Source organism: Phalacrocorax carbo, chromosome 2, assembly GCF_963921805.1.
Source record: "Phalacrocorax carbo chromosome 2, bPhaCar2.1, whole genome shotgun sequence".
NCBI classification, from domain to species: domain Eukaryota; kingdom Metazoa; phylum Chordata; class Aves; order Suliformes; family Phalacrocoracidae; genus Phalacrocorax; species Phalacrocorax carbo.
In genome coordinates, this window is record NC_087514.1 from 114,641,233 (window position 1) to 114,668,171 (window position 26,939).

General features: G+C 40.7%; 1 protein-coding gene across 2 annotated transcripts in view; it reads left to right on the forward strand.

The window, feature by feature from the left end:
- Positions 1–236: 236 nt before the first annotated feature.
- The window catches only part of NPSR1 (neuropeptide S receptor 1), a 59,596-nt gene continuing 32,893 nt past the window's right edge, over positions 237–26,939 (forward strand). For both annotated transcript variants that reach the window (XM_064441742.1, XM_064441743.1), the window contains exons 1-2: positions 237–1,002; positions 14,414–14,546. In XM_064441742.1, the coding sequence (XP_064297812.1) occupies positions 856–1,002; positions 14,414–14,546 (280 nt within the window). In that variant the 5' untranslated portion in view covers positions 237–855. The remainder of the gene's footprint in view (positions 1,003–14,413; positions 14,547–26,939) is intronic.

A 26,939-nucleotide genomic window follows, 5' to 3' on the forward strand; every position in this document is an offset into this window, starting at 1 on the left:
CCAGGGTAAGGCTGCTAGATGGGGAAAAACATCTGAATCAATGGAGGGTAAGTGAGCTCAGTGCCCAGAAAATTGTTGAGCAGAAGAGAAATTGATTACCTTGTTCTGAAGAGTCCTTGAGCCTCTAAGTGACACCAGCAGTCCCTAGGAGCTGTACCTCTCTGGAGTGGCGAAGGAAGCACTGCCTGTACCGGGTGTGCAGCAGGTTTGAGCTCTTTGCAAAGGTAAGTGCGAAGGCCTATTTATGGTTTTGGTTTTTTTCTTGGCAAAGGCAACTTCAGAAGTCAGACTCTGATATGGAAAATGTGATAGCTTAAGTCTAAAAACTTAACAGGATTTTGCTAATACAGAGGAGTGTGTTGGTGCTTGTATATAGGTATACCGTAACTGCAGATAATCAAAATCAAATCAGGTTGAGCTAGGGTAAGTAAGCAAAGCTGCTGAGTGGAATAGCCAGGCTTCTGAGCTTAATGCAGGGAGGAGTTCCATGCTTTTACCGGCATGCCTGACTCCAGAGCTGGCAACTTGGGGTACAAGACAATCTAGAGTCCACAAGGCACATGGCCGGGTCCACGTGTGCTGACTTTCTCACTGGCTGCTGCTCCTGCTGCTGGAAAAGGCATGTGGACGGCTGTCGTCAGAGTTGTACCAAAGGAAAGCTCAAAGGGATGACGCCAGCTTGCCTTTTTTTTTTTTTTTTTTTTAATCACTCAGCTGCACTGAAGCCCGACACCTCTGGTAGCCAGCGGTGGAGCAGTGAGAAGCTGGTTTTGTTGCTGCGCTTTTACGGGAGAAGCTTGGCTGTGTTAACTCTTGCCAAAACAAGCACCTAGACAACTCAAACTAAATCCAGTGATGGAGGTCGGCTCCACAGAAGCCAGCATCAGCTCCCAGGGAGGCACCGGCTGGCTGGATCTTACCCTTGTCACCTGCACTGAAACGGTGACTTTCACTGAAGTGGTGGCAGAAGAGGAGTGGGGATCCTTTTACTATTCTTTTAAGGTATTCTTTTAAGGTGTGCGTTACTTTTCTCACATATTTGCTGCTTTGGTGCATTTTTGGTGCCTCTGTGGGGAGGCAGCTAGGATTACTGAACTTTTATGCCCAGATATTTGTGGGTTTTTCCCTTGCAAAGACAGCGGACAGCATGTGTGAGGCATTTACTGAAAAAAACCTAGTTGTAGGAATTGGAGTTCAGACTTTCAGGTGTTAGCCAACTATATCCCCTTCCAAGAGGGGACAGAACTGTTTTTCTAGACAGATATTGTAATTATACTTGCATATTTAATCAAAAGCTTGTATTAGTTTAACACATCTTTTACGCAATTTCTTATAGCCGTCATCTTGACAAAAGGGATTTCTTTTCAATTTTCCAGCTTTAACAAACATTTTACACAAGTGAGAGGGATTTTTGTTGTTCTGGGGTTTTTTCAATCATGAGGGACAAGTTCTAATTAGTTGGTTTGTTTCCTTGCTTTTAACTTGAGGGGGGATTGCAGTGTCTCTTGAAGGGTGCTGTTAAGAATGCACCAGTAGTGAATGCTGTTGAATGACATGGGAAGCATATTCATTCATCTCTCCAAACAAACATCACCCTTGCAATATGTGAATGTAGGAAAAAGATGAAAGACCTACTGAAATTCATCTTTCCTTCAGATTTCCTTTAGAAAGAGGTATTGAAATTTGGTCTTTCCTTCATTTCCTCAACTTTCCTTCTGCCTGTTCTTACTGATTAATTTCATGCTGCATGCCGTGTGTCACTTTACTGTTGTGGCACTTTGTACAAGTTAAGGTCAAGTTATTTAAAAGTCTGACAAGGAGTACCCTGCCATTCCTTCTGGAGCTCAGGAACAGAGAGATCACTTTCTGCTGGAAAGATATAGGCACTTACATCATTTGACAATACGTTAGGTAAAAGGGGATATGTTCAGAGGTAATTTTGATTACTGTGAGATTGTTAGTGCTCTGACACAATGCCAGTGGCATCAGTGGAATTACAACAGGCTTCCACCCCTGTTAGTGAAATAGTCAATCTGTCGGTCTACAGATAATTAACGAGGGTCTCTTTTAACATGCTGCTGATACATTTTTTTTCCTTGATAAGAGAGTACTTTCTTATCTAGGATTTCAAGGAGGAAAATTCTTTTTTTTCCACCTCCACGTTAGAGTCCTAAAAGGCTCTTGAAAAAAATCAGAAGTGACAAGCAAAATATTGTTAACAACTTTATCTCCTTTGTTCTTTCCACAGTTAGGGCTGTAAATCTGAACAATGTCACGGAAGCGGTATTTTATAATGGTAAAAGTGACAATCAGTTCTATGGTTTAGAAAGTCCCCAGACAGAAAAATTCTGCTTAATGGGGGAGATTGAGTAAATTACAATAATTAGGAAACAATGGACAGTCATGCATGCTCATCCATTGCTAAAGGAAACTTGATTCTGTTAGCTGATGGCTTCTCATTAGACTTGCACTCCTCTGTCGGATGTGTAGCTCTGGCATATATAGTGTGAACTTTGCAAAGAGATTCAGTGATTTCACATCAATTACTAGCTGTTGATAGGCATGGAAATATTTTGACTCTGGAGACAAGTGACAGCTGGTGCTGCTGCAGGAAAGGAGGGTTAAAGCACCTGCTCCGATGACTACAGTGCAGGGAAGACAGATCTCCTTGCCAACAATTTCAGCTCTTTGTAAAAACTCACGTGTGGAGGGTGCTGCTGATACCTGCTGACTTGGCTGGCTGTTCTCCACCAGCGCTGCCCACGTTGTGGCTGTGGCCTTACCCCTTCCAGCAAGCCAAGCAGCATCTCCTTCCTCTTCACAAGGGTCTGGTTAAGCAGCTAAACCAATGAAGGTTCACCATGGAATAGGCTGAATGGATTAAAAAGCAGAGCTCAGTACTCAAAATGTATGTACAAATGGGGCTTTGGCCTTATATGGGAATTTTTCAAATACATTGTAGCCTGTGGCTGGCAGTAAAGGCTGGCTGGATGAAAGGCCACCACACAGGTTGACTCCAGAGCCTGTGTGCCAGGATGCTATTTCTGCTTGGGAAATGCCAGTATAACCTGTCTTACCAAATTGGTCATAGGAAAACATGATCTAAACCAATAAACGGAGACGAGGGAGTGACACTCAGCCAGTACCTGAGGCAGTTCCTGTGTTAATGACTTTTCAACAGTTTTAACCAATGACAGCTACGTAGCATATCTCACATGCTGCTCGAACTATAGAAGCATGTGCTGGCTTGTTCTTTTCCTCCCACGCTTCAAAAGGGCAGCCTGTAGCCACCTAAGGCAGTGTCTTTAATACTGTGGTGGCAATGTGACAAAAGTAAAATAATGCACCTTAGAGCATTCCTGTGCCAAAAAGTTGTGTAAAAGGCTGAGCTGTGAGTGCTTCCCTGCTTCCCCTTGCAGAAGCATTTGAGTTTCTGTCTATTCCTCTTCAGAGCTTAACAACTAAATCCTGCACTGCTTCAGATTAGAAAGCATTTTGCCAGTTCAATTAAATTTCTTTTCTTTTTTTTTTTTTTTTATTTGGCTGGGAAATGGAGCATTTCATCCACTTTGAGGAATGCACACTTCCCTGCTGGTAGTCATTACTGTAGCTCCTTGGCCAGCTGCTCACCAAGGCATTGCCCATGAAGTCTGCGTTAGGGCTGTGGCCATATGTGCTAACTAGGCTGGCTCTCAGTGTGCAGAGTTCCAGCCTTTGGGGCAGGATTGGGTGCACCCATGCACCATGCAGCATGCAAGATGAGCTGGCTTTTCCCTCGGCAAAGGCACTGGCTCATCCCCACTTACGTTTAGGTCTTGCTGCTGTGTTATGGCAAATGGTCCCTGAAAACCCAGACCATATTCTTTCCCAGGTGTCTTTACATGAGGCATCCAGGTAGGCTACTGTCTTAAACCACAAGAAGTCCTGTTGGCTGTGTCAGCACCAAATTCGGAACAGATGTTCAAATTGGTATTAATTACAGCTCCAATCTCCCAGGCCAAAGGAGAGTTCATTACATCCCTTTACAATCTCCCCCATACGCATTTAATCTATGTGTAAAAGGCTCTAAGCAAGTGTCAACTGCCCTCTGACAGAGACAGTAATCTGAAAAGAACAGAGATCATCTGAACACCTGTGGCCTTCCTCCACTTTAGGACCTTCTTAACTCTACGAATCCAACAAGGTACAAACAAGAAACCTGCCTGGAGAGACCCTGGTTGTCTACAGGGTTGGGAGGCTTCGTCAGGGCTGGAGGAAGCATCTCCCCTTGCCAGGTCCCCAACAACCCCGAAGCTTTCCCAATGGTAGGAACATGTGTTTGTCCTCAGTGAGGACTGAGTAGGGCTTATTTCTTTTTTAAGAGGTCTACTGAGAAACAGGATGCCCTACGTTTATGCAATAAAGGTTGGAGTGCTCAAAAGGGGAAAAGTTCCAGCTGCTGTTTGTTTCTTGGTGGGGCTGTGTTCCCACCATTATCCCCTGCCTCCCAGGGGAGTGGGCTGACTTCCATCATCTTGTCCTTTTTCTTATTTTGTTTTCTGATGTGTAGAGTTGACCCCTCACCTGTGCAGCAGGACACAAAGGTTTTGTCGTTTACACCCAAGGTTGTTTGGGAGCCCCAATCTCTCCCCGCCAGGTGGGAACTCCAGCCACTGGTCCACACATTGACATTCCCCTCCCTCCGGCCCCATGAGCCCTGGCCCCTGTGCCATTCAGCATCACCACAGCAGTGATGCTGAAGTACTAGAGCTCTCAGGAGGAACCATGTGCATATTGAATCCACTGCAAATGATTTTACACATATATTCTAAATTCCCAGTTTCTTTGAGAAAGGTCTGTTTGACTCTCTGCCTGTGACTGTCCTCCCCTTACACTGTAGCATTTCTGTACCTACATGTTTTAGCCCATGTAGCTTAGATATGAAACAGGACTGCATAGCCATGCCAGAGTAAGCACAAACCTAAGAGCATCTGCTGCTTATCCATGGAGCCTAATGCTCTTTACAGTGGTCAGTGCTTACCACCTCCAGCAAAGAGCTGAGGACACCAAAGCATGGAGAGAAGGTTTGCATAGACTTGTAGGACTATCAGGTAAGAAGGATTTGGCTCCAGGTGTCCACAGAGTCTGTTTAAGTCAGAATCTCTTATCCCTGTCATTTAATGCAGGAAACACTTTATCTCCTGAAAAGCATTTGCCTATGCTATTGCTCATTCTCATTTTGAAGCAAACCTCACAGAGCATCCCATCTTTGAATACACAATAGAAAAATAATAATGGGTGCTGTCAAATTTCTGGAGTAATCTCTGCAAATGCAATCATATGCTTTAGAAAAATAGGCATATCAAATAATTCGTAAGTAACTTTGCAATCTTTTGGTGGGGGGGAGAGGAGAATTAAGTCTACACAAATAAGGTGTCAGGAACTCCTGAATGCAGCCTCTGCAATATGCCATAATGACTGTTACTACTCCTGAGGAGCTGCGCTGAGGATGTAATAGCTGATCTCCTTGTGAAACAAATTTGCACTGCTGTTGGCCAGACTGGCTTCATCTAGTAGCTTAAATGCAAGACAGAAGTGATCTGGCTGTATGACAGCCTGACTGGGGGTAGCTCTGAGCCAACGGATTTGGGCAGTTTCATACTAGCAACCCTCATATGTTTGACTCTGTGGTCCACACAGCCACAGGGTTTGCATCTGTCTGCCTCTCCTATATCAGTATGCCTAGAAAGTATTAATTTCTCCAGTTTTTTTGAGATGTTTTAATTGTACAGATTAGGCATACTTAATAATTTTACTCTTTTTTTGTGATTAAGAAAAAATATTATTTCACAGTTTTTAATAGGGCTATCAAAATCATACAATTATGGATGCACCATTGAGTGACCTAGTATTATCTCCTCATGTTGAAAATGCTCTAGGAAAAAATAGATAGGTACACTATGAAAAATTTATCTTTCCCAATAACAATAAAACCTGGGATATCTGTTTGTCTAATTACGTGGAAGTTTATTAGGGTGCAATGGGTAAAAACATCCTGCAATAACTGAACAGTACTGTCCCATTTATTATCCATCTTATAATAAACCACAGCAGAATGGCAAATGTGAACTATCTGCTAGTAAAATTGAATCGTTGCTATTTGTTATTGACTGAAAATCTTACCCTCTATCCCTGTCACACCTGAGGAGGATTTTGGGACAGGGTAGGGGGCGGTTTGTTTCGCTGTTATTTGAGCTTGGAAAGATCACAGCCATTCACATGCATTAAATGTTGTACACCGAAAGGACCCTGCCTCACTGTGATGACGATGGCAGAGCTTAGAAATACATTTCTAAAAATCCTGGGGATTCACAAAAAAGATAGATAGAGTTTTGCTGGATTTCAAGGAGAAGTGAAAGCAATCTTCATAACATAATTAGCTCTTTCCAATAGAAAGTGTACTGGTTTAGTGAATAGGCTTCCTCATCTTGTCTGTTTCCCTGAGTCTAAAAGGGAGAAAATGTTAGATTTTCCCTCTATATACACATTATCATTCACAGACTACAGGTGCAATACCATATAGACACAAACTCATACAGAATTGCTGCTCAAGTTTGACAGAATAGAAACCATCAGCTTGGTCCCTCCCAAATGTGCCCTTCTTCTAGCCATAAGGACAGGTGGAGAAGTGACTGTTGCCAGCACCTCTGACATGTTGTGAAGGCCTCGTGTAGCAACACATCCCACGATCACCAGAAGGACCTGTAGCCATGTACTGGGAGGATAACTCAGCCAGACCTGTGAGACAGCACCTCAGTAAGGCAGGCTTTGCGCACGCGTTACAAAAGCTATCAGGCATGACCGGTGCCATTGAAATGGGAAAGTAGCAGTCCCAGAGGCAAACCTGGGGCTGAAATAGTATTTAGGCAGTCTGAATCAGGCTCCATTCCAGGCCATGCTGCCAAAAAAAAATATAAAATCAACTCCTAGAGGGCTTGTTGCCTGCCCAAATGTGTTCGTCTCAGATTCAATTATAGTGGAAGCACTTTCAAAGACAAAATATAAAACTGAACTTTCTCTTTTCTCAGTCTTTCTTATCTTCAAATGAGTTTTCCCAGAGCTTTTCAGTGCCAATCAAATTGCTTTATGAAAATTTTCAGGAACACCTTGTGTGAATACTGTATAGAAACATCTTCCCAGTTTTGCCTTGCTGGATGGAGAACTTTCAAAACGCACTTGCATTACAGGGATGACCAGTACAATTTCTGCTGCTCGTGACAACTAGGGCATAAGATTTCAGTGATCTTCCCAGTTGTTAGCGTGTTTCTTTCTTAAGGAGACAAGGCCTATCAGCAAATGAATCAGGAGTGATCCAGTCATTTTTGCAGCTTTTCCTGAGCATTAGGAGATGGCTTGAATTAATCATATGAACTTTCACATGCAGGTGACTGACATTTGCTGTATGAAGTTTACTTCTAGCCTAAGTATTATGTCCACTGACCCTCTTTTTGTAAGATAGTTGGTGCCCCTTACTTTGTTCCCCCTTGACAGTCAGAACTGCTAGCTACAACTAAAGTATGGGTAATGCACCTACAGCTTATCTTCAAGCAGATTTCTATTAGGGTTTTGTGTTTTTTTGTTTTTTGTTTTTTTTTTTTAACAACCCAACTTGTGTTGAAAGTTTCGACACAAGAAGAAATATGGATGTTTCCAGTTGGCACTTTAACCAAGTTTGTTCTTTTTTTAATGTATTAAAGAACATTCATTTTGTAGCTGGTAAAAATAACAATAGTCATGTTCCCTCCAGTGTCATCACACTTTACTTCTGACAGCTCATTGTTTAAACTGGTCACACCCTGGCAGAAATTCTTCATCTCAGGCTCCACATAAGCATAAGACAAATGCCATCTTATACTTTTAAAGTCCTTTCTCCTAAGGCTAATATGTTTGTGTCATTTCCATGCCAGTAGCTTTTACACCTATACTCTTTACTTGCAGGGTGAATTTTAATTTACGTAAAGATTCCCACAAAGATCTGAGTTATTCATGTTTCTATGATACAATAAATAATATACAGATTGTGTACAGTGCTCATCTGATTACATCTGCCTAAGTACCTTTTAGTTTTAAGCAAATTCCTTAAGACAATAGGTCTTATGCTTACTTCTGTGTGCATAATAATTTGGGTAGGGAAGGGTTTCTGGAGGTCACCTGCGCCAACCACTCAAAAGCAAATTCAAACTATGCCAGATTGCTCAGGGCAGTGTTCACTCAAATTTTGAATATTTTCAGGGACAGAGATCCCACAGCCTCTCTGGGCTCCCATCCCAGTGTTTGACCACCCTCACAATGAACATATTTTCCCTAATAACTAATCAAAATGTCGTGTGTTTCAACTCTTATTTGTGGCCTCTTGTCCTTTTATTGTGCACTTCTGAGAAGAACCTGGCTCCATCTTTATTGCATCCCTCCATTAGATAACTGTAGGCAGCAGCTAGACCCTACAAGCCTCCTCTAGGGTTTCTGCTGTGGAAGAATCTGACAGTGTGAGACAGAAGGGGATTTATTTATTTTTGCTTTGTTTATTTATTAAAAAAAAATTAATTAATTATGTCAGAGGTTGTGCTAGTACCTTTAAGACTCTTGAATTAAATTGTCCTGATGAGTGTCTTTCTTTGATTTCTTTAAGTGTTGCAGTCCAAACTGTGTTTTGCCTTAGAGGTAAACAGACTATAAATCTCTGACTGGAATCAGTCAAGCTGCATGGCACTTGTCTGCCTCAGGAAAACTAAACTTCCTGGTTTGGGGTTTTTGTAATTGTTGCTTTATATTTTTATTTTATTCCATCCTAAATGGGGGCTGTTAAAATAGCAAATCTGTCCTGAACATTTTTAGTATTAAATGTTCAAGACTCCAAATCTTCTACCGGGTGTCAAAAAAATGCAGATCCAGACTAGTCCATTTTCTTGCATGTCCTGCAATTAAAGTGATTATTTCAGAGAGTGAGAAAAGATTTTTATCTTTTTTTTTCCTCCTTTAAGAAAGTGCAATGCAATCTACTAATGGTGAACCTGACCATGAGCATGACAGTTCCCCAATTTAGCAAGGAGATCTATGTGTTCTTCATACGTGCTAAGAAGAACATCCTTACAAAACTGTTTGGCTTACTCTATTATTACATTTCTCTTACAATCTCAATTGCTGCAATATTCTACACTAGAAACATAATTTTTAAAATATACTAAAGATAAGAAGTAGGACCATTTGCATATTCCCAGAATTTAATCAATTGGCAAGAAGAAGATGTTCAGAGACTAAAGCCACTACTAACCTATGATATGAGGGATCAGTGCCTGTTCACCCAGGTGAACAAGGACATGGAGCAGGAAGGCACCAGGTCATCAAGGACATGAATTCACTATAGGCCTCCTCACATTAAGAGGCCAGCCAGTCACATCAGGAACAGAGTACTTCTCTCTCTCTTTTTGTGTTTATTTGCTCATTTCTTACCTGGCAACCTCTTTTTTTTGCAGGCTGTTTCCCAACCAACCTCAGCAGCTAGAACAAAACTCTTTCACATTGGGTTACCATTCAAGTACAAACATGCTTTGTCTGTTGATAGTTGAACCTCTCCTTCTATTAGGCAACCAGTCTGATATCAGGAAAAGGCTTCTGCACCTCAAGACATGAGCAACGGCACCTCCATTGGCATGGGCTATCAGGGATAACCCCGTTCCACAGCCACAGCTGGTGTACCCAACAGAGGGGATACAAATCCTGAGAAAGGAGTGAGCAGGGAAGTTGTCTGGGGAGAACTGGAAAGAGGGATGGCATTGTGGCACCAAAATGACTCCCAATGGCTCTGAATGGTTTTAATTATGGTCTTGATTAAAGCTGCTCGCAGAGATGATCTATGTCTCAAATATGAAGCAGAATACACCTCTTGCTAGACTTATCACAGCCTATGGATTCAGAAATTTTGTCAGAGAGACAAAATAACAAACCTCTTCTACAAGCAAAGGAAAATGCCCACAATCTTCAGACAGGTTTTCTGGCTTACCTTTCACCCATGAAGAGGCTTGCTCATTGACTAAAGCTGGTTTTAATCTTAAAGCAAACTAGCAAAACATGAATATGCACTCCAGGTGTCAAGCACTTCCATGTCCCAAATACAGCAGTCTTGTGAAATAGCAACACATGCAATGGTTGCAGTCAAGCCAAGGAAATCCTCTTGACTTTGATTTGTTCTGTGACCTTAATTAAGCCACCAGCATCTTTAGTTTTCTAATCTAAAAGAACTGGTGTACGACACTAGCCCCTTTCGTGGCATTCTCATGTTATGTAGTTAGCAATGCCCATTGCAAAGGCAGCACTTGCCAAAAGCTTCTACACAGGGTTTTAGGAGATGTTACTATCTTTCTTTTCATCCAGAATGCCCCTGATGTCTGTTCAACATGTTATTAAACAACGTTTTTTGTAAATCACCTCGTTGAGAGTTGTTATGAAAAGACGATTTTTGTTTGATGGACAAACAAGACATGACATGAAACACCTCTATGTCTAAGCAACCTTAAGGTGATGAATAAAACAAAATTATAGAAAAATGTAGCTGCAGTGAAGTTCAAGGATCAATCAGCTCTCTCTCTAATCTAATAGCTATTTTTAAGACCTTCACAGATGGAGGTTTCACTGGCTCAATGAATCTATATATATAAGATATATTTTTAAGTCAGTTTTTTAAAATTATCAACTTGAATTCTGCGCTGTTGTTTTGGTTCACTGATTTTTGGACAGTCTGCAGTGGATCTGAAGAAAAGATTACTCCTTTCTTTTTTCACGTCAGTCTTTTTGTGTCTCCAAGGCTATGTCCATATTTTCCTGCAGTCTGCTTTTTGCTAGATGAAGCAACTTCACTCATTCATTCTTTTTGCCTGGCTATATCATCTAGACAGCTGTCAACTCATTGCTCTGCATCCCTCTTGAAGCACAGTGCCCAGGAGTGGGCATAGTACAGCTGCTTCGTACAGTGAGGGATTAGAGCAGACGCACACAAGGCTAGTGTTGATCCCATGATTGTGGCTCTCTTGGTAGGGTGATATTATTAAATCATGTTCCACTTGTGAGGCACTTTACGTGCTGCATGCAGGGGGGGATGTACTGAAGGCTCGCCAAACACAATGTAATTACACCCACTGCACTGTAGAGTTCTGTGCTTCTCCTTTATTGAACAGTATTTTGGGTTTTTTTTTCAGTCCGTGTTTCCAATTCATCAAGATCATTTTGAATTCTAATCCTAGCCTCCATGAAGGCCTTTGTCACAGTGGGCATCCCATTAATAACCGCAGAAGTTTTCATTCTACAAGGTAACACAGACAGAGAGAGGCTGCAGTGGTTTAGGTTGCCTATTATTATAGCTCCTTAATCCCCAAGAATGAGATCTATTTCCCTTCTATCTGAATGGCAGCTATCACAGATTAATAAAATTTTTGGCTTTATTCCTTTGTCTATGGCCTTTCCAACTTACCACTCCAATATTCAGCTTTTGTACCTTTTAGGTTATCTTTGTAGTCTAGTTTGATTGTATATTTCTGTAGATGCTTAGCCTAAAATTGCTTAACTGTTAAGCACTGGTTTTTAACTTGGCAAGAGGGGATTTAAACTGACCATAAACGCTGTGCCCCTATGGTAGGGAAACACCCCTCTATTGCTGCGCTATAGCTATTTCTTCTGTGGGAATCATAAGGTTTGAGTCTCAGATCCTTCTTCTGTTTGTGCCCATATCAGTATAATATAGGAATACAGAATTTCTTTCAAGAAAACTCCTGATTTTATAGAAAAAATATATAGAGATATATAGAGAAAATGGGAATAAGCCTTGCCCCTCAGTTTTTTTTCACATGTGAAAGATGTTTGGAAAAGACAAACCAAGCACTAAAGGAGAACCCACCAATTTTAAGAACCAAAGTGATGTGAAATCTTACCTTTTAAAATTTTTATTACCTTCCAAAAAGACACTTCCTTCCATTTCTTGCACAAAGCAAAGTATCCCCATAAAAATAGTTCCACCATGTCTCTGCCACACATTTTGAAGGGAATTTGTTTCCAAGAAATTAGAGAGATTTGCAGACACCAAAAAAAGGTGGAGTATTTTTTGTCTAGAAGTTAAGCATCCAGCCCACACAAGTTGTCTAATCTAGGTCACTCTATAATCATCAGAGACAAGCCATCCCAAGGTAGGTGAGATGAATGGTGACTCATCTCTGAGATGCTGCTATTATCTAGACTACACTATAACAATTTAGAGTAGTTGTCTCTTTTTAGAGTTTTAAAGTTAGGTGAGATGACCCAAATGGTAGATTATGCTGGCAAAAGTTATCATGCTGGGAAAAGTGAAACCATCTAAACACAGCCCTCATTGTATGCTTAAACTAATCTCTGGGTTCAGGCACAGCGTGCAGCCTCAAATTACTCAAACACCAGGTCTTGCCTTTCCTGCACGCCTGGGTAACCTACAGGGTAGCGTGGCTACCTACCTGGCGCAAAGCTGACGCTGGTTCCTACAAGTGGATCCCCAGCAGAGGAGGGACCATGGCTGCTGGCCAGGAGGGGGCTAAGAGCTGGGGAGGCACCAAAGCTCATGGAAGAAAAAGAAGGTCCTTGCCTGTGCTCCTTTGCTGCCATTTCACCTTCCCTCCCCACACACACACACAGATGAACCATTTTCTCTTTGCTGGCAGCAGGAGCCCTGGTTTCTGCTCACCCATGGCAAAGTCATGGGTTAATGGCGGCCAAATGCTTTTAATGAGTGCCTTCCCCTACTTGTGCTCCATCATTAACTCAGTCACGTAGGCATGGGTCTCACTGACAGCCTCCTTCCCCCCGACCTGCTCAGGACAGTGCCTTGGGGTCACTTCTGGAGGGCCAGCATCTGGGATCCCTCTTCAACTGCAGCCCTTACCTGTCTCCTCCAATTTCCTTTAGCTCCCACATTATGTGTTTGGTGTCAGGAACTGGAAGATCCCAAACGACTGTGTTGACATAACCCAAAACTCATACCAGTTGCTAGGATGTGAATCCAGGCGATGAATGCATACGGAGCATTAGAAAACCACAAGAAGGCAGAGCAGGAGGCTGAAGGCTCATCTGTATTTCATTCATACAGACTGTCTCCTCCTGAAACATCAAAGGCAGGGGCCTGCTCAGGAACAGCAGGTTCCGGGAGAGGGGTCCCTTATGGAAATTGGGTTTACCTTTATAACTATCAGTTCTGCTGAGCCATATATGTGTTTTTTCCTCTCTTCAACTCTAAGAATAATGTGTATATTGTTGCCACTGGACACATTAGGATTGTTTTTTCTTCTTAGCTCCCCTGCTGTACGCCCTTCAAACCTAACGGTTACTGTGAAAAATCCCCTCTCTTCTTCTTGTCTTTGCAGAAGAGCAGCAGAACCATCTTCCTCCATGCCACTACATACAGCCTTACATGGGACATGTTTTTATAAGTGAGAATTTTGCAGAAATACAGAATATTTTCTCCAAGCTGACCCCATGCTCACCAGGCCCGGTGCTTCTCAGGCTGAGAGCTGGCTGGTTGCTATGGAGAAAACATAAACTTCACACTCTTACACGGCAAGGGGAAACCTACAGAGTGGCCACTGAAAAATAACTACACTGCATCTAGAGAGGACCAAATGGGTTTTGGTAGGCCAAAAGGAGGGACAAGATTGGGCGTGCACTCACAAAACAAGCAAATGTGGATATGTACACCTTTGTTCTGGCAGCCGGAGGATCCTGATGTTTTGAGAGCACAAATAGCTTTTTTTCTTGCTTTCTTTTCTTTGTACACACTACCACTAGGGGACGTTTTGTCATCACGTATCGCTCACTACACAATTTTACTTCTCCTTACAATGGTTCATGCTTTCTTTTCAATCTTGGTGCACATCTAGATCATGAAGTGGATGTCTGAATTTCATAGGGCTTGTGGATGACCCAGACTCACTGTAGCTGGGAGGTAGAGAAGTATTTGTTTCCCCCATTTCTCCAAAGGACCCCATCTATCAATGTTTCTTACAAAGTGAGGCAGCTGGTTATTTCACAGCTTGCTGGAGCAACACGAGAAAACTGAAGGCTGCCTCTCATTTTAGTGTTAAGTGCCAAACACAGACACTGCTAGCAGTTTTGTGAAGATAGAAGTAATATAGAGCCACTGCAAATCAAAGTGGAATGAACATCACCAGCAGTGATGCATGTTAAGTATTTTCTGATAGAGCAAGAATATCTTTTAGACTAAATAATTAGAAACTAAGTGGCAAAACTCACGTTTCACTCCTTTTATTCCATTCTTAGCTCATTTGTCCTAGGATAACTGGCTTAACCCAAGTCACTACTCACCCTCTTACCAGTATGCTCTTTTTCCTTCTCTCCAATGCAGACAGAGCAGCTGGTGACTCTTTGGATTCTCTTTATTGTCACAATTTCTGGAAATGCCATCGTGCTCTTCTCTAATTGGAGGAGGAAGCGGAAATCTCGAATGACCTTCTTCGTTACACAGCTGGCAATCACAGGTAGCGTATGGGAGAGGAAAGGGCATCTGGACTGCACAGGAATCCCTATTAAAATGACCAAAAAAAAAGCAAGTTGTGTGGCAAAGAGTTCAGTTGCCACCTAATGTCCAACTACAGCTTGCCCTAAGACAGGTGGATAGCTGCTTATCTCAGGGCTCAGTCTGCCTCTGATCTAAAAAGATGTTGCTAGATGTAGTAATGTCTGTGACAGATAAAACAACTGCAATTCAGTGATCTCACTGAATCTTATCTTCCAGTCTGAATTTGCACCTATATTTCCCAGAAGTTATGTTCCCAGCTGTTGTCATGGAACTGTTTAAATTAAACTAGTTTAAGACTAATCTCACGTGTTTTCTAGTAAAACCCTTTCTAAAGTACTTCATAATGGTATTGCTCCATCAATTACGCTCTTGCATTGAACAGTTAAAATAACTTCATGGTGTCTGGCTTAACCAAGTAAGGGGAATGTAAAAATGTAAATGTGGAGAGGAATGCATTTACTTATTTTTTTTTTAATGGAGAAAAGGATGCTGATACAAGAACTTTGTAGTTTTTAAACAAAATGGAAAATGTACAGACACCTGGTTTGTGAAATTTCAATCTCAGCAACTAGGAAGGGAAAAAAGAGCGTAAGCGGCATATTGTTTCTCTGTGGCCTTGATTAGACTAAATTTGTGGGGTTTTAAATTTCCCAGGGGAAAAATACATGCTAGTTTTCATGCAGTGTTTCTAGAACACTGTCCTGCTACTAATCCCTGCTTACAAGACAGCTGTGTTGTATTGTTCGTGTATATGGGATATATTTATATGCTTTCTGTTGCTTTTTTTTTTTTTTTTTGTAAGATATGGTAGGAATTACAGCACTTTTCCACTAAAGAGCTATTTAATATGCGATTTCCCAGCAATATTGCATCCTTCTCTGGTGTCTGTCATATCTCTGTTTAAACTGGAAAAGCGAAGGACTACACTCCCCCATTTTCACTGTGCATTCTTTGCAAGTAAATGAGCTCCTGCTCATGGTCTCAACCATATCTGCCCAGGAGCTTGTCCCGTTTGAAGAACTACTCTCAATTGAAATAGTTAGACCAAGGTGTGCCAAGTGATGCAAAGGTACTGGCCCATAAATACAGATGATGTTAGAATTATTGCAAGGAGAGGAGGTGAAGGTTTGCAGTGACTCGTCTTCTGAAATGCTGATGGCTGGTTTTCCTATTTGCCTGTGAGTCATCTGTAATAAATGGTTTCACTTCTTATCTCGGTCGTGACTTTCATGCCACTTCCTTCATATGCCTGTGGTATTTTCCATCAGGAAAAGCATGTTGATACAGCCTACAGCATGGTTTGAAAGCATCAATCACAGACCAAGCATTACAGTGTTCACAGGAGTTTCAAGATAGCCAATCTCTGCTCTGAGAGCTCCCAGACCCAGATGAATATACAGAAAACGGTAAAAGGTGGGTGACCAAGCAGTAGTACAGGCAAAGAGCAGAAGAGCAACCGAAGCCACAGATGGACACTGTCCATTTTCTTCCTACTGTCATCAGCAAGCAGAGTACCAGGGACAACTGTCATGAGAAGTGCTTTGGAAGAGAGGAGGGTGGAAAATGACCTTTTGTGTCCATCTGGCAGAGAGGGCACATGGGCTGGGCTTGCTGCCAGAGCAAAGGCACAGGTAATGCATACACCAGCATGACAGTAGAAGATGGGTCCTAATAAGAAGACCTCAACTAAACAGCAAAAGGTCTTGCCCTAGTAAGAAAACAAATTTATTTACTGCAGCAAAGAACCAGCAAAAGGACATGGGTGTCCAGGTCAAAGGAATAAAGCAAGAAGCAGACAGAAGTGTCTGGACCAGAATAGCTCAGGAGAAGGCTGATCCACATGAGGTGTACTAGGAGGAAGCTACTGCTGTTGCAGGTGAGGGCCTCGGTGGGGGTTTTGCTGGTTTGGACCCATTGGAAAGGCAGACTTTTTGGATTAGAATGGAGGGGGATAGAGAGCTATTCGCTAGGGATTCAAATACCATCTACCTAAGGGGAGGGGACGGAATTGCAAGTGCAGTTTTGAGGGAGCTGGAGTAACCAGTGACAAAGACAAGGCAAATATCCCATTAGATGTGGGCTGCAAATAGTGCTATACTGCTGACTATCCAATATTGATTGAGGTCCATGTGTTCCCCTTGCTGATTCTTCTGACCTCCCCTTCCTTAAAATTATCCCTGCCTTTTAAAGTCAGAGCTTCAAAGTGTCTGAGTTCAACAGTCTGTTCTATTTCATATTACAGAAATTCATATAGAAAATTCACTTGACATTCACATCTGCAATGTTAAAAAAAGTAACACCAGCTTGAACAGCAAGGCTCCTTTCAAGCAATGTTGACTTCTTTTTTGTGATGCAGGAGTCAGAACTCTAATTTATCTTCCTGTACCAAGGGTTCCTGTCAGTATTTTGGCTCAAAGAAATGACTTAATTCCTGAAATGGAGCCATTTCACTTTCTTATCTTCAGAAATATTAATAAGAACAAAGCAAGCTGGCAACAGTCATCATCCTTTCACAACAAGTTATGAGGTAGATGCAGAACATTATGAAAATGCTGGCTTGTCACATTGCTTTGACATGCCAGGCATATTTAAATCCTACCAACTAAAGCCTAATCTCCTGGCAAACAGTTTCTGTTTAGTCAATATTACTGCTTCCATCTATTTTGGGGTTCTTAAAATATTTATTGTTTCTACCCCAGTAGCAGAGAGAAGAATAATGGATATAGCTTCATCAATGTAGGCATTTCAAAGCCATTTAAAAACTTTTAGTCTATTGATCTGTGGCTCAATAGTTGAGTAGTGTCCTCAATTCTCACGTCTTCCCGCTAATGTAGTACAAAAATGAAATGAAAATATAGCCTTCATGTTAGAATAAACAAGGTATTCAAAGCAAATTGTGCATAATACATGAATAGGAAATGAGCACTGTTGTTCTCCTTGACTGGTTGCCAAGCCAGATGCAGAAGAGAAGTAACTAACTGATTGAGGCTTCTTTCAACACCGCCAGAATTCAGTGGTTCAACCCACTCGGCAAATTCAGAGATAAGACTCACACTGATCCCTTACTATGACATAATTCAGCGTGGTGCTGGAGGCTGCAAGGATCTGTAGGAATGTGAGTAATCCCCTCAACTTCAGTGTGCTTAAAGATGTTGCTGAAGCCTGGATTCAGAATATTTCATATTGAATATATGCCTATACAATGCCTGTGTCACTACCACATTTAAGTATGTTTAACTCTCAGGTCATGCATAAATCTCTTTGAAATTGTCTGGGAATTAAGCACTAGGAAATCAGCTAAGAGTTAACAGCTGAGTTGAACAATAGTACTTTTCACTCAGCATCAGCTAATTTAACAAAGAGGAATATTGCCATGTTTGCCTTGTGTTCAGTTTGCTTTCAGGCATATTCCTTTTTTGTAAAAATGTTTTTCTTAGCACCAAGCTCATCTGTGAAGACTGAAACTAAAGCTAGATTTCCTACAGATTTCTATCTCCAAGGCAATTTAGTTTCTCAGAAAGTGTAAGCTCTGAAGATTACCCTGTGAGGAGGGTATTTCTAAACACTTTTTCCCAAATAGAATTCTTCTGAGTTTAGCAGAAGTTATGCTCATGGCATAGCTATCTCTCCTGGCAGGAAACCACTCACATCTCCCTCTACCTGATGCCATGAGCATAACTTCAGAGTCTTAGTGTCTTTAAGATCTTTGCCGCTGACTGAATTCACGGAGTGGTTCAAGATCAAAGAGTGGGGTCAGACAGGCGGGCGAGTTCACAGGCACTGTATCACACTGGAAGTTTTCAAGCAAAATATGGTTGTTTTCAGAAAAGGTGGTTTGTTCACACATTCGTATCCATTTAGATCACTTTACCCAGCTCTTCTTATTTCTACTTTCAAAATACAAAAGCAGTAGACATGAGCATATATAAAACACAATTATTTGAGTAACACTGACAAGGAATATCATTTATTGGCTAAACAGTCCATTCAATAAAAACTGCTATTATTCGACCAATTTTAAACCAATCAAGAAATACATTAAAAAGCTCTCCTGAAAAGTATTTTAATTCTCATTATTCTTCATCCAACTTCAACTACTACTGACAGAAGAACATATTTAAGTTCCTTTTAATGACTAAAAAGGCATAGTTTGTTGAGGTTTTTTCTCCAACATTAACATCTGGAAAGTTGGAACTGGAAATGTCATGACCGTTAGCTCTGTGAGTTTCTTTTTCTATTCCAACATTTAGCAGAAATCAGTGTTAGATTTTGTCCATCATTAGGGGTAGAAATAAATGCCCAATTTTAAGCCATAGGCTGACAGACTTGATTGGAAATACATGCTCAGTTAGGTATTGCTGTGGCTGTAATGAGAGAAAATAGAAAGATCAGCTAACTTCTATGGTATCTGACATTTAAATAGAAAAACAAAAGACAACCTGTAAAAGTATTTAGCTACAGTTTATATTGTGATATAAATACCAAATCCTACAGGATTACTTGAGAATCACATTAGAAAGACAAGGAGGTATTTTTAAAAGCGTATCTTTATATCACTGCCACCATCTTCAGTTGCTCCCAGAAAGCTGGACCACAGGAGGCCTTGGTCCTTCAGCAACTGCACTCGTTTTGTTCAGTGTTTAGTAAAAAGCCAATACACTAAAAACGTGCTACAAGGGGGTTATGTGAGCAAATAGGTGGAAATGGACCCTGCTAAAGCAAGGGATGTTTAATATTGGCTTCGGTTAAGATGACTGAAGGCAGAGTCTGCGAACTAATCTGCTAGTTAAATGCACTAGATAGGTGCATCTAACTCTACAGCAGCTAAACATGAACAAAAACATTAGAAGTAGTCCTTCCTTTCTTCTCCTCTTTTTTTTCTTCTACACCAAAACCACTACCACACTGACTGCTTTAATGGACTGTGCCTGTCCTTCAATATTTTTCTTCCTTGTCTATGTGACTTGAAGGAATGAAGATGACTTCTTACTCCCTGATCTATACAAAAGCTTAATATAATAACACCATTACCAAAATTAACATGTAGAACAACATTAACAGATAATTGTCTCTGTTCCAGCTTTTCATCTGGAAAATGGTACTTGTAATATTTCTGCACTTCAGAGAAATCATACATACGAATTCATCAGTTTTACAAGTACCTTAGACATCACAGTGATTATGAGCATTGAAAGTTAATTGCATAGAGCCAATTAGCAGCTAACTCAGCAAGTCACCTTAATGGAGGTGGGCTGTTGGCAGTCAAAGAGCCCACAAAGTTCCCAGTTATACTGGAAAACTTATACCTTGCTAGCTGGGTCTTGGCTGGAACCTGCCATCTGATTTATATGATTGCCCACCCAAGACACAGAAACTTAATGCAGAATGCTGAACTGAAATAGAGTTTATTTCAACAAGCCCCTGAAATCTGTGGCTTTCTCCCCTTTCCACACTTCTGTTTTCTGCTAATTTGTGGGGAAAATTGAAGGCTGAGAAAAGGTGAGAGGCATCAGTATCCTACCTGCAGGAAAGAAGACTTGGAGCAAGTTATAATTGTACTGGAGAGCTGATAAAACTGAAAGAAGGATATCTGAATTTCTTATGTTCATTATGTCCTAAAATCTTTTGAAAGTGTAATTAATGTACAGTAAGGAAAGAGGCTTTGCTAATGGATCGTCTGTGTTCTACTCTACATGTTCCCATCACTGCTGAAAAGAATATGTCAAAATTGGGAAGGAAGAGTGTCATTTCATATTCCCGCAGGCACAGACACTGAAATCTGCCGGCATATCCAATGGCATCTAAATACCTCAATTTTGGAAGCAGCCTGATTCCTGAACACCTTAGCTGGAAGTCCGACAACTCTGCAAATCACCTGAGGGTACACACAGCTGGAAAAACAGGGAAGGGAATAGGTTATATCCACCTTTCCTCTGCAGGCTTGAGAAAATATAGCATTTAGTACAAATGTTCATTTTACATTCACAGAATAAATGAGAATCAATTTAGCAAGAGCAAAAATGGTCTCTGGGAGCAAACACAGCAATACTAACATTACTTATTCAATGCATCCCATGGAAGTATATTGAGTTCTGTGGACTGGGAGTGAAGAAGAAAATTCATTGCATGGCTGCATTAGTTGCCTGGAGAAGAAGCAATCATTTTCCATCCTGATTCTGCCAAGAAGACTAGTTCAGTAACTGGAAAAGAACATGGGAGTTACTTTAAGTTAGGTATGTATAAGTTACACATGTATTAGTGTACCTCCTAAATCTGAGAAATAATGCAGGAGAAAGTAAATGTGGTCACTGCCTGCAATACCTCATGGTAGCACATGGCAAACCAGATTTGATATCCATTGCCATTTCTGGCGATTTAATACCTCCTAGCATAAACTCAGCTTCTCCTCTGAACTATAACTCAGATTTGAAGATGAGTCATAGTACCCTAGATCGTAATATGTAACTTGGATACTGATGCTGTACAATTCCAGTTTGATATTATGAATCATGTTTTACAATACTCTTAGATTTCTTATGTGAACAGCCAGGAAGATTTCTGTAAGTCTGTATATAATAATTCTTGTCTGCATATATGGTTAGTCAACACAAGACTTAGTCTTTCTTGAGGAAAATAGAAAATATCCAATACATGCATCCCTCTTAAAATGCATTTTCTCCAAAATCAAGCCTGAAGTAGATGGGGTAAAAAATGGAATATCCTCAGAAGTTGGGCATGGAAAGCAAGAGTGACCATTAGCATCAAAACTGAGAGACAGAAAGAAGCTTTATGCAAAGAAGGAGACATAGTCTCTTTGGGGGTATCAGGACCTCTATTTCCCAGTGTTTGGTCATACAGCCAAAGGAAAATGGTAATGGAAAACAAAGTAGATCTCATGTTTTAGAGGTGATATCATGAAGCTAGAGTTCTGACACAAAGAACTTGGCATCCTGAAAATACATTGCTCCAATCCAGTCTAGTAGTGTAGGAAGTACAGTTTGGAATTGGAAACTTCTGCTTTAGTTGTGATTGCATTCTTCAAAGTGCTTTTAACCAGCCTGGACCCAAGCTTGTGTGCTTTATATTTTGTCCAGTGCTCATGTATTTTTAGATGCCTTCTTAAGGGCTCACTGAGAAGTCCAGGGCTGGACACAATATTCATGTTTGCTGTGACTCTATCCATTGTAGCTCACAGCAGTAAGAAACAATAGCACTGGCACAAAACCAAAAAAAAAAAAAAAAGCTGAAGTGCTGTATCTATAACAGTAGAATGCAATGTCCCTCCCATTAGTGGAAATATAAAGATAATGAGCTCTCCAAATTTGCTACTGGAAGCAAGAATGGTCATCCACTTAAAAACCCTGTAATGACTGTTATTTATATAGCCTACTTTAATCTTACAAATGCAGGAACAAGATGTCCATGATTCATGGTTTGTAATTAATGCAATCACAACCCACTAGGCAGACATCCTTAAACCAGCATTTTTCAGCCTGTTGTCTCTGAGCAGTGGTCTTCAGATCCCTTGCAAGTAGTAATAAACACTCTGCAGCATAGCTCCAAGTATAGGGCTGAGGTACCCACAGGAAAGTAGAACTCATCAAAAAACCCCTCTTCTTTCCTCTTTACTCAATATACAGCATCTAAATACTGTACTAAATTGTTCTGGAAGGGGACAGTTTTTGTGTTGATCATCCAGGTGCTCAGAGTGGGATTTTTCAAAGTGCCTAGTGATGTAAACCGTATCGCCTCTGCAGCTGCAAAACAGCAGACATGCTCTCCAATAGCATGCTTGCCAATAGCTCCAGTACCAATTTCAGTGTAGGATATGGTGACGTGTTTTTTTCTCATGTTGCACAGGACCACCTGGGACCCTGAGAATTTAGCAACAAATATGAGATGCCTTCACTTCATCTGCATCTCAGTCAGTATAACACTCTCAAGCCAGAGAAATATTTTTTAACTTTTATTTTGTGGAGCCATAACATATTTTCAGTAGAGGTGTGGATTCCTGTACAAAAAATTTGAGTAATTCTTTATATAACCTTTAGGGACTTAATGGGCTTTAGTCCAGAAATCCCCTGGCTTCTAAAGCAGAGAAAAACTAGCTACAGTACCCTTATAAATATTGAATACAGTATGCAATGATTATTCCTTTGCTGTGTATATGTATGTTTAAAATCATAATCAGGCACCAGACTTCTGTTCCTAAGTCACCCAGGAGCGCCTTTGAATACCACCCCTAAGGCTTGGGCCCCTGGACAGTCCCACAATAGAAATAATAATATTAGTGGAACATCTTGTGACAATTCTGTCTCCCAAAATTTACCCCAGATCATACATTTTTAAACTCAGATGGAATCAGTCGCTCTGTTTGCTTTTCCTGAGTAATAAGTCATTTCTGAAAGGATTAAAAAATGATGAATGGACCTTAGATATCTTATCTTTGTACAAAGGCACCATCTTCTTATTTCAACAGACACACACACAGAGCCTAAACTTGATTCTTCTTCCCCACCTACAGATTTCCACACAGGAGATCCATATTTACCATTTCTATTATTTTAAAAGGAGCTGTCATTATTTCAAGTCTTTGCATACAAATGCTTTTCCTGACTAGACATCTGTGTGACTAAAATGAAAGCGTTTCCTTTCGGCCGGTTTTTGCCAGTAGCTTTTTTCCCCCTTTCACCTTCAATGAAATTTTTCTAACCCTGTGCCTAGACCTGCACTGCGCAGCTAAATTACTGCGCCATCACAGCTCCGCTGATACGAGTAGGGCTGTGTGGAGATTATAAAGTTTTGCCTGGCTAACTACAGCATTTTTGAGGGCTGTAAGAGAAGAATTAATTGTGGTCTGAGTCCATATGCTAAAGTGACTATGCAGTATTTGAAAGAAAAAGCAAAAAGAACAATATTCTAATCTTAGTAACTTTTCTGGTTAGCCTAGTGGAATGTGAATTAGGCAAATATCTTCAGACATTGTCTTTCTCTTACAGGTAGGCAGTTGAGCACTTTGGTGACAACCTACATTTGCAGGTCTGATCCAAAGGGATTTTAATCTGTCGCCTTCTTCACCTGATGACGTTACTATTATTTGGGACATTACACCTTTTGCTTTGTACAGCATCATTATTAGCAGGGAGGGTGGAGGGAAAATGCTCTGTTAGCTTCTCACCATGTAGGTCTAAAGAAAGCATACAGCTTAATATCAGTCCTGGGAAGCAGAATGGGACTTAACTGTCACAGAGATAATTGGATTAAGTTTCATGACTGCATTCTTGCATACTGGTATTCATTTTAGGGATTATTCATGCCGTCTATTTTAGGCACCTCACTGTAGGTATGTAAGATACGAAGTCACTCCTCCTGTGCTCCACTTAGAGCCAATAGAGGAAAATACTCTGAGCTCCCTTTAAGTTTCACTGGCATGTACAGAAGGATTCAGTTCCTAATTTAGAACCCTAAAGCTGACTATATAAATCCCTCCAGTGTTTGTACATCACCAAATATGTCAGGATTACTATTTGTCTTTGACAGCTAAGAACCTAATCTTCCACCATTTCAAACAGACCTCAGAAGGCTCTGACTCAAAACCTACCAGCAAATACAAAGTTTTACAGAGAAAGGTATTTCTCGGTACTTATTTATTTATTTATTTATTTATTTTTAAATGCAGCAAGTCATAACAACCCGTTACCTGATGGAAAACTCATGATTATTTCTTTTGTGTTCAGCTCTGTTTCTAAACTTTCATCTGGAATTTGTCCAAACTTTTCTGGGCTCTGCCCAAAAGACAACTTATTCAAGTGGGGTGTGGGAAAAAAGTGTAGCTTAAATGACAAATGTTATTCCAAAGCCATGCAGTAACATTGCAGCTGCACGGTTAACCTTAAAGGAGAACCTCTGCAGTGCAGGTAACTGCCGTGGCCCACTGCGTTAGTGGAAAGAACAACCTGAAATTAGTGAAGGCTGCAATGTGGATATGGATGCATTTTAGCAGCTCATTCTGCTTCTGCATGCATTTAATACACACACACACAATATAAAAAAAAAAATAGAGCTTTGTCAGTGTTAAACTGAGGTGGCTAAACGCCATAGCCCAGACTTTGAAACCTAAAATGGACTTGGAGGTAAGTTATATATTTCTCCACTCCTATTAAGTTAGGCAGCAAGTAACAAGAAAGAGAGAAGGGTGAAGACCTACTTAACAAGAGTAGTCAAAATAGAATGGAAATTACATCTGGACAAACCCCCAAACATTTTACTCCCAAGTGAGACTGCTACTTCTTAAGGAACAGGGATAACAGCACTGAAGAGCAGAAGTGGTTGGTTGATCACGCCGATTTCTTAGACCGAGAGATTACTGATAATGGACAGAAGCAATTTTTCCTGCAAGATGTTTGTACTTTCATTGTAAAATAGCAAGAGAATGATAGACAAAATACTACCTGAACATGACAGAAGCCTGCAGACTAGAAGTGGGGAACAGGGGTTTTCAGCACAAGCAAACAGCTTGCTTTCAAGCTGTAAGAACCTGAAGAAACATGACGAAAAGAGATGAAGTTTAGCTATTTCCTAAAAAAAAAAAAAAAATAAATAAATCAGTAATCAGTATTTTATCTGTGTGTAAATATTTTTACAAAGTCATTTATGAACTGAAGAAATAATGTTAACAGCAAAAATCAGATCCCATTCCCTGGATGTGCCAGGACAGCTTTTTGTCTCCTGGGTTTTTAATTTAACCTTAACCGTGGAGATGAGTACCACACCTTTACATTTTAAGGTGGTATTGTTCTATGGATGGATACTTTCTAGTCTTGAATGGAAGAACCGATTTCTATCCATTTTCACTTTCCAGATCACATAGGAAGGGAGAAAACCAGGAACAGATGACACATATGGGAAGGATGGAGAGCCTTCTTAGAAAACAGCTTTTCCATGCTACAGAGATAGGGACTGTATAAACACTGTTTTTCTAATGTGTTATGGGATTGCTGGAGTTATTGCTGTTACTACTAAGTCCAGAAAAACAATATAAGGTATATTAAATATGGCAATTTCATACTGCTCCTTAGGAAATTATCTCTCCAGTGATATCTGACAAGTCAACTGAAATAAAAGAAATGTCATTTGTTGCTCAGTCTTCTTTGTTTTAATGAAATATGCAAAATATTCAAAGATCAAGAGGACATTCTCTCTTATTTAAAGTCTTTAGTCAAGAACTCCAAGCCCAAGAACTTTTCCTCGTGGAAGTCAGTAGCAGGTTGCCTGTAAAAGGGCTGAAAAGCAAAAGTGGCTTTTTCTGTCAGCCCTAGCAAAGAATCCAGCGACACTGCTTCTGAGGCCAGCTTTGTACATAACCCTGGAAGAGCAAGGGTTGTTCAGTGTTTTGTTCATCTCTCTAGAAGGAGGATACCAGGCCACTTCTTCCATCTTTCATTTACAGCATCAATATAAATTTGTGTTCCTGGATTTCCCTGACAGAAGCACACAGCAAGCCTGACACATTTTAAATATTGAGCTTGTCAAATCCACAGCCCATTTGGAGTAAGCCTCACAGTACTGGCTGCATGGGACCTGTGAACACTGTGCTACAGCACCGATTCACTTGTGCAATATATGCATTTCCAATCTCTGATGATCTTCTCTGATGAGTTTTTACAGCTCTGTCGATGCTCAAACTCCCTGTGAAACAGCAAATAAATTTCTTTGTGTTAGAGTTATTAGTGGCAAATCTCATTGCTCTAAATCAGAAACTCATGAAATTTTAATGCACAAAAGACAACACAGTGAAAAAAACCCCACCTACCTGAAATCTTTGCTTTGCAAAGGTATCGTATCTAATATTAATAAGTGTCAAACACATTAGCTGCACATCAACCTAGTTTCTCTGAAGGGTCCTCTCATAATATTATGCTGCAAAATCTTACCTCTCTCAAACACTGAAACTTCTTAAACAAAAAAATATCAGTAGTGAGTGCTGCACCTTTACAACCTGGCTATAAGTGAAGACTATCTCTAAGTCTTCCTGCATGGGTGTGATAGCACTTGTAGCTTGGCAAGTTAACTGGAATAGCAGCCCCATCACCACACACATGGTTTTCATCAAGTACCTTCCAAGCGCCCAGTTTGCTTTCCATGCAAACTATCAGGTTTCGTTCAAAATATGGCACCTATTGCACTCTTCAGGTGTTTCTCAAAAGCACTTTTTGTCTCTTCTACAGCAAAAACTTGTTCAAACAGAAGTTTTGAGTTACGTGGGCGTGCAGCATCTCAGATGACAGTGATCTCATTGTAGAGTGGGTGGGACAGAGGTTCAGTGTTGGCCACCTTCTGAGGCCTTGGAGCA